General features: G+C 44.6%; 1 protein-coding gene across 1 annotated transcript in view; it reads right to left on the bottom strand.

The window, feature by feature from the left end:
* Positions 1-8,880, bottom strand: part of LOC107299939 (centrobin) — a gene marked incomplete at both ends in the record, with an annotated part of 21,448 nt that overhangs the window by 3,184 nt on the left and 9,384 nt on the right. Inside the window, 6 exon segments of the mRNA XM_029286907.1 lie at positions 330-423; positions 1,339-1,502; positions 2,566-2,920; positions 4,723-4,903; positions 5,974-6,099; positions 8,759-8,880. The exon segment at positions 8,759-8,880 is cut by the window's right edge and continues 10 nt beyond it. Coding sequence (XP_029142740.1) covers positions 330-423; positions 1,339-1,502; positions 2,566-2,920; positions 4,723-4,903; positions 5,974-6,099; positions 8,759-8,880 — 1,042 coding nt within the window.

The following is an 8,880-nucleotide window of genomic DNA, read 5'->3' as shown; positions in this document are numbered from 1 at the left end:
CCCTCACGCTGGCTGAGGAATTCTGGGAATTGAAGTCCACAAGTCATAAAGGGGTCATAGTTCCCTCACGCTGGCTGAGGAATTCTGGGAGTTGAAGTCCACAAGTCATAAAAGGGTCATAGTTCCCTCACGCTGGCTGAGGAATTCTGGGAGTTGAAGTCCACAAGTCATCAAAGGGCCATAGTTCCCTCACGCTGGCTGAGGAATTCTGGGAGTTGCAGTCCACAAGTCTTAAAGGGACCAAGGTTTGAAGACCGCTGGGCTAGAAGACAAGGGAAGGGCAGCTGTCCTGGGAAAGTGGAGGAGGGAGGCTGGGTCACGGGGCTCACCGGTCTGGGTCCGATTCGTGGTACGGGGTGGGCTGTCCGTGGCAGACGTCTCCTGACGCGGAGGGCTTCCTTCGAAGTCGGAGTGGCCCAGAAGCTGGTGGGGTGGACAAGAGATTAAGGAGGAAGGCCTCAGCTCCCCCACAAACCCCCCACACACACTCCAGCTCAACCATCAGAACCACAAAAAAAAAAGGGGAAAAAAAAGCCAAAGTGGTAAATAAGCATTTAGGAGAGAGAGAAGTTGAGTTTTGAGGGAGGGAAGAGAGACTTTTTAGCTTGGAAAACTTGCTTTGGAAGGAAGTTGGGTCACCTTCTAGCCAATCTTGTATTCTCAGTCTTGGCAACTTTAAGATATGCGGACTTCAACTCTCTCGGAATTCCTCTCAGAAAGCGCTGCTGGCTGGGGGATTCTGGGAGTTGAAGCCCACCCATCTCAAAATTGTACGCTGGATGGGGAATTCTGGGAGTTGGGAGTTCACATATCTTACAAGGTATTCTGGGAGTTGTAGTCCACAGTTCTTACAAGGTATTCTGGGAGTTGGAATTGACCCATCTTATAGCAGGGGTCTTCAAACTTGGCCCTTTGATGACTTGTGGACTTCAACTCCCAGAATTCATAGTTCCCTCACGCTGGCTGAGGAATTCTGGGAGTTGAAGTCCACAAAGTCATCAAAGGGTCAAGTTTGAAGAGCCCTGTCTTACAGTCACTGAAGTTAACAACAACAACAACAACAACAACAACAACAACAACAATAATAATAATAATAATAATAATAATAATAATAATAATAATAATAATAATAATAATAATAATAATAATAATAATAATAATGTTGGAAGGGACCTTGGAGGTCATCAAGTCCAACCCCCTGCCCAGGCAGGTAACCTCAGGCAGGTAAGTTGAGAAACACTGCTCTAGATACTGCACTGCACTTCCAACCAGCTGGTCTTACTTACACACACACACACACACACATCTTTTCCTGCAGGCAGGAACAAGGCTCCTTACCAGACGCATGTAGTAGTTCAGGTCCGGCTGCGGGCCCTGCGCCCTGCTCTCCCCAGTGCTGGGCTGAGTGAGTGAGCTCTCGTTCCCTGCCCGCTCAGGGCTGGAGTCGTCCCTCTCGTCCGCAAAGGGGTGCTCGGCCAGGTTTTCCGGGTGGAAATTCAAACCTGGAAACGGAGAAGGGAAAGAAGGAAGAGAAAAGGAAGAAAGGGAAGACTCAGATCTTGGTTCAGCCACACAGTCAGTCAGTCAGTCAGTCTGTCTATCTGTCTGTCTGACTATTTATCTATATCTAGTATATCTATCTATCTATCTAACATATCTCTGTATCTATCATCTATCTGTCTGTCTGTCTATTTACCATATTTGCCTATATCTATCATCCATCTATCTATCTGTCTGTCTGTCTGTCTATCTATCTATCTATCTATCTATCTATCTATCTATCTATCTATCTATCTATCTATCTATCTATCTATCTATCTATCTAATGTCTATCTATATCTATCTATCTATCTGTCTATCTGTCTATTTACCATATTTGCCTATATCTATCTATCTATCTATCTATCTATCTATCTATCTATCTATCTATCTATCTATCTATCTATCTATCTATCTATCTAATGTCTATCTATATCTATCTATCTATCTGTCTATCTGTCTGTCTGTCTGTGTCTATCTATCTATCTATCATCTATCATCTATCATCTATCATCTATCATCTATCTATCTATCTATCTATCTATCTATATCAATCTAAATATCTATCTCTATCAGTATCTCTATCTTCTATCATCTATCATTATGTATCACTTATCTATCATCTATATCATCTATTTCTATCACTATCTATTATCTGTCTGTCTGTCTATCTACCTACCTACCTACCTACCTACCTACCTACCTACCTACCTAAACTACCTACCATATCTACCTATACCTATCACCTATCTATCCATGCATCCATCCATGTATCCATCCATCCATCCATTTGTATCTTGCCTTTATTATTCTTACAAATTATTAAAAGCAGCAAAAGCAGCAAAAGCACCTTTCTTCTTTTCCTATTTTCCCCCACAACAACATCACTGTGAGGCAGGTTGGGCAAACAGAGAGAGAGAGGGAGGGGGAAGGGATTGGCCCAAAGCCACCCATCCGGGGCGGGACTAGAACTCAGAACCTCCTCGCAGAGCCTCTGCCAAGGACGGCCTCCGTGCGCCCACGCACCTGCTCCGGCAACGGTGGTGTCCACCTGGGGGTCCAGCTGCTGGAAGCCCTGCTGGCTGAGCAGGCTGGAGTTCAGGATGTGGCTGAATTCGGAGGAGAGGCGCCCCACGTCCGGCACCAGGGGCAGAAAGTGCCGGGAAGACTCCCGCGGGCGCTTCTCGGCTCCTTCGGAGACCCCTTGGAACCGGGTCTGCTGCTGGAGGACCGGCTGCAGTGGCACCGCCTTGGCCCACCCCAGCTCCTTGCAGTCGCCCATGCCCGGATTGCTGCAGAGGGCCTCCCCCTTCGCGGTCCTCTTCACTGGTTCGGAGGGGGGCAGAAATTCCGACGCGGAGGGGGGGTCTGCGTCAGCCTCCTGCAAGATGAAGGAAAAGGGACGGGGGGGAAAATTGCATTTAATTAAAGCAGAGGCGTCCGACCTTGGCTACTTTAAGACCTGGATTCCCCAGCCAGGATACAATTTTAAGATATATAGATATCAACTCCCAGGATTCCCCAGCCAGCATATAATTTTAAGATGTGTAGACTTCAACTCCCAGGATTCCCCAGGCGAATGTTGATCACATGACCACGGGGAAGCTGCAACAGGATCATAAGTCCCTTTTTTCAGGACCGTTGTAAGTTCGAACAGTCACTAAAAAAACTCTTCTAAATCAAGGATTAACTGTATTCCCGAGGCGGATCCAGCAGCCCCTGGATGCAACGGTCGTTAAGTGTGGAAAAACAGCCATAAGCCACATTTTTTTCAGTGTAAGTTCAAATGGTCACTAAACAAACGGTTGTAAGCCGAGGATTACTGGACTAGACTAGATTAGACTGGACTAGACTGGACTAGAATATAGAATAGAATAGAATAATAAAATATAGAATAGAATAGAATAGAATAGAATAGAATAGAATAGAATAGAATAGAATAGAATAGAATAGAATAATAAAATATACAATAGAATAGAACAGAATAATAAAATATAGAATAGAATAGAATAGAATAAAATAGAATAGAATAGAATAATAAAATATACAATAGAATAGAATAATAAAATATACAATAGAATAGAATAGAATAATAAAATATACAATAGAATAGAACAAATAGAATAGAATAGAATAGAATAGAAGAATAGAATAGAATAGAATAGAATAGAATAGAATAGAATAGAATAGAATAGAATAGAATAGAATAGAATAGAATAGAAGCTGGAAGGTCTTCTAGTCCAACCCACCTGCTCAAGCAGGAGAAATTATACCATCTCAGACAAATGGCTGTCCAGTCTCTTCTTAAAAATCTCCAGTGATGGAGCACCCACGACTTCTGGTGGCAAGCTGTCCCACTGGTTAATTGTCCTCACAGTCAGGAAGTTTCTCCTTAATTCCAGGTTGCTTCTCTCCTTGATCAGTTTCCATCCATTGTTTCTTGTCCTGCCCTCTGATGCTTTGGTGAATAACGTAACCCCCTCTTCTTTGTGGCAGCCCCCCAAAATACTGGAACGCTGCTACCATGTCTCCCCTATTTCTTCTTTTCTTTAGACCAGCCAGGCCCAAGTCCTGCAGCCGTTCTTCGTATGTTTTAGTCTCCAGGCCTCGTTTTGTTGGACAGGGCCTATTCTTGTTCATGGCATCCAGCCACACGGCTGGAGATCCCATAATCATCCCAACATGTGACATTTAAGAAGGAGAAGAGGGGAAAATCTAATATCAATTTACTATTCTGTCCTAGACAGGAGATTTTGCCTTATTCCAATCTGGAACAGATAGATAACTCAGAGGAACAAACAGAAAATATTGCTTTATTCTGGGAATCCTAAACAATGACTTACAGTTTGTAGAGGTTTGTAGAGGTCCAAAATAGGTTTCTGCAATTTGATTGTCCCACAGGTAAATTGATATTAGATTTTCCCCTCTTCTCCTTCTTAAATGTCACATGTTGGGATGATTATGGGATCTCCAGCCGTGTGGCTGGATGCCATGAACAAGATGAACAAAAGAACCCCCATGTGGCTAGTGTCCAGGAAGTCTCCCAATGCCCTTTAGAAACTCCTCCCACTGCCCTAAAGACAAACCCAGCCTTTAACCCAATAACTGCCAGGGTCCAGAACAGGGCCCGTGGTTCGACCACCTCCCAACCTTTTTTCCGGGGGCGATGCGGGGGTTTCTCACCTGGCGTGGGGCTTTGGGCGAGGGCTGCAGGGGGGCGCGGCTGGTGGCGAAGAGCCGCAGGGCCTCGTTCCAGTGGGCCTGCATCATGGCCTGGAACTGGCTCACCATCTCGGCCCGTTGAGCCTCCAGGTGCCGGTACCTGCCCCTCAGCTCCCGCAGGTCCTCCTGCTGTTTGGAGATCCTGGCGGGCGAGAAAGAGTGAAAAACAAAAAAAAAATCAACCGGTGGGAATGCGGCAGCCCTGGTTTCGAACGCAGGCCGTCCTCGACTTACGACCTGTTCGCTTAGCGACTGTTCGAAGCCACGACGGCACCGGGTGGGGAAAGAAAACCGTCGACTTTGCCGGTCAGATGGTCGCAAAAGGGGACGCTGCGACCGCCATAAATAGGGGTCAGTTTGCCAAAGCGTCTGGATTTGGATCACGTGACCGCGGGATTGCCGCGACAGCCGTCAGTGTCAAAAAAGGTTGTGGGAAGAATCCAGAGAAAAAAATATTCGGGGGAAATATTAAAAAGGCAGAATATTGTATTTCCCCCAAAGGATCTTAAAGGCAGGAATCAACCACACACACACACACACACACACAAAAGTCTCTCTGCCCCAAACAGAAACCAGGTCTGCAGAAATGCAGGTGTGATAATCTTGTCAGAAAGATGGGAGCCAGGAATCTGATGGGATTAGAAAAACAAAAGATCCCTAGAATCAACAATCCCTCACACCAAAAAATCCAACACAGGACATAGCCATCAGCCCCCGCCCCAGGGAAGCAGGATATGACTTTTGGGACACAATAGGATTAACCCACCACCATCAGAATACCACAAAGGCACATCCAGACTCATGTCCAAGTCCACACCACAGGAACAACTCCAAACAAAAGCCCAAGAAGGTATAAAAACCCACAATTCCCTGCTATGTGGTCACTTTTTCCCAGAGCCATCTTGCTTGAGCAGGGGGCTGGACTAGAAGACCTCCAAGGTCCCTTCCAGCTCTATTCTATTCTGAATTCTGAATTCTGTCGGTCTGGCTCTCCTCTTCAATAAACTGCAACCTTCTTTCTAAAGCAGTCTCCATTTTGATTATTCCCGGCTTGGACTGGACCCTGATGAAAGATTTTTCTTTCAACACGGTCGTAAGTCCCTTTTTTTCACTGCCATTTTAACTTCAAACGGTCCCTAAAGGAACAGTTGTGAGTTGAGCACCACCCATAAAGAGATTCAGGGGGGGCACCGCAAACTTTGGGAAGGCTACCTATGTTCATAGTCCTCAGCGAGGTGCTTCTGCTGGGCCTCCTTCTCGGCCAGATCCGCCTTGAACTGAGCCAGCTGTTTGGCCAACTCTTTCTCGTGGTGGCCGCCGAGCTCCAGCAACTGCTTCCTGCAAAAAGAAAGAAAAAAAGAAAATTAAATTAAATTAAAATAAAGATCTTTTTTTTCCACCAAGAAAACAGACGTCTCTTGCAAACTCCAGCCAGCAGCCAGCAGTGAGCCGAGAGAGAATCAATCTTCCATCTAAAAGAAGGAGAAAATGCCTCCGGGCAGTCCTCAGGTTACGACCACAAAATTCAAGTCGCTAAGTGAAACGTTTGTTAAGTGAATTTTGCCCCGTTTTAACGACCTTTCTTGCTCTAATTATTCAGCGGTTCGCTGCAGCTGTTGAGTTAGTAACCTGGTTGTTAAATGAATTTGGCTTTTTCCCCCCATGGACTTGGCTTGTCCGACGGTCGCAAAAGGGGATCGCGTGACCCCCGGGACACTGCGACCGTCATAAATGTGAGTCAGTGGCCGAGCCTCTGAAATTTTGGTCGTGTCGATGCTGCAACGGTCGCTAAGTATGAAAAACGATCCTAAGTCACTTTATTCCAGCGCCGTTGTAACTGTGAACGGTCGCTAAATGAAACGCTGTAAGTCAAGGACTGCCTGTACTGTAAAAATAAGGATCGTTTTTTTCCCTCGCTCGAAAGGAGATTTTTAAATTTAAACCTTTGATTGCCCAGTGGGTATTCTCTGCGTTTTGTTGTGCGAGATAAAAGATTAAAAATAATAATAATAATAATAATAAAGGAGCTTTAGCAGGCACCAAGGAGCAAAAGCTGCATTGTAAATTCTTAAATTATCATTGGTATCTTCTTAAGCCGTCAACCACAGAGCGTGGATTTCTTGTTTTTTAACGGGCCTTTGCGCATCTGTCCAAATGCACCTGGGTAGATTAGGGAATAATTACTTTAAATACAGTTTTGAATCGCCCTCGGCTCTTCCCTAAAGCCTTTAGATTAACCCCAAATCAACGGCGGCAGACGGATGAATCAATGGGAGAAAAAGAGAGAGAGAGAGAGAGAGAGAGAGAGAGAGAGAGAGAGAGAGAGAGAGAGAGAGAGAGAGAGAGAGAGAGAGAGATAAGATAGATAGATAGATAGATAGATAGATAGATAGATAGATAGATAGATAGATAGATAGATAGATAGATAGATAGATAGATAGATAGATAGATAGATAGACATACTAGTTAAATATAGATATACTAGATAGATAGACAGACAGACAGACAGACAGACAGACAGATAGATAGATATACTAGTTAGATATAGATATACTAGATAGAGAGAGAGAGATAATAGAGAGATAGAGATATGATAGCTGATAGATAAAGATATACTAGAGATAGATAGATAGATAGATAGATAGATAGATAGATAGATAGATAGATAGATAGATAGATAGATAGATAGATATAGATAATAGAGAGATAGATATGATAGCTGATAGAGAGATATACTAGACGAGAGAGAGAGAGAGAGAGAGAGAGAGACAGACAGACAGACAGACAGACAGACAAATAGACAGACAGATGATAGATGACAGATAAAGTTTTATAGACAGACAGACAGAGACAGATGATAGATAGACAGATAAATATAGATATATAAGATAGATAGATAGATAGATAGATAGATAGATAGATAGATAGATAGAGATAATAGAGAGATAGATATGATAGCTGATAGAGAGATATACTAGACGAGAGAGAGAGAGAGAGAGATTGATAGACAGACAGACAAATACACAGACAGATGATAGATGACAGATAGATATAAAGTTTTATAGACAGACAGAGACAGATGATAGATAGACAGATAGATATAGATATATAAGATAGATAGATAGATAGATAGAGAGATGATAGATAGATAGATAGATAGATAGATAGACAGACAGACAGACAGACAGACAGACAGACAGACAGACAGATAGATAGATAGATAGATAGATAGATAGATAGATAGATAGATAGATAGATAGATAGATAGAGATAGACAGACAGACAGAGACAGACAGATCATAAGGCTAGTGGGACCTTGGAGATCCTATATCATTCTGGACAAATGGTTTGTCCAATCTTTGTTTAAAGTCACTTTTCCCCATTTTTATGCAGGGCTTCTCCAAGGCCTGAAAATGATTTCAAAGGTATCTCCAGGTTGAGAAATGCTCCTTTAGACACCGATTTTATTCGTCGTTCTGCAAAACACATTTCTACTCCCCTAATAGTTAAGGAGGGGAGAGGGGAATCGTGGCTTTGAACCGCAACTGACAAACGCTCCCAAGCAACAGCAGGAGAGGCCGCCGTGTGGTCTGCTCACGCCTGCAGTCCCCCCCCTCTCCGAATTGTGGATGAAGCACAAGTGCAAAATTCAAGTTTCACAATGTTAAGGTGGGCGGGGGGGGGGGGAAACTGCAGGGAGAAAAGGGAAGGGAAGAGAGAGACTGGGTAGCCCACCTACTCAGTTCAGAAACGGGAGACCCTTCCAGGAACCTGGATTTTGGAGGGGAAAAAATAAGCCCGCCTCTTAAAATCCCCAGGAGGAGGAGGAGGAGAATAAAATAAAAATAAAAGCCAAATTTGAGCAGGGGAGAGAGAGTTTGAAACCAAGACGGTTTCAAAAAAAAACACGTGAACGGCCGATCAAAGCCAAGAAGGGGCGGGGAAAGAGACGTGGGGAGGGGCAAAGGGGGAGAGGGACCGCCCCCCGTCCTTCCACCTGTGCTGTTCCCGCATGGCGCTCATTTGGCGCAGGCTGTCCTCGTGAACCTCGGCCAGGCGCTCCGTCACCCGCTGCTCCAAGGCCACCTTCAGCTCTGACTCCAGCTTGGCCTTCTGGGC

This window comes from Protobothrops mucrosquamatus, unplaced genomic scaffold (genome assembly GCF_001527695.2).
Source record: "Protobothrops mucrosquamatus isolate PMUCROS unplaced genomic scaffold, P.Mucros_1.0 scaffold5739, whole genome shotgun sequence".
Classification (NCBI taxonomy): Eukaryota; Metazoa; Chordata; class Lepidosauria; order Squamata; family Viperidae; genus Protobothrops; species Protobothrops mucrosquamatus.
This window is presented reverse-complemented; position numbering and strand designations above follow the sequence as displayed.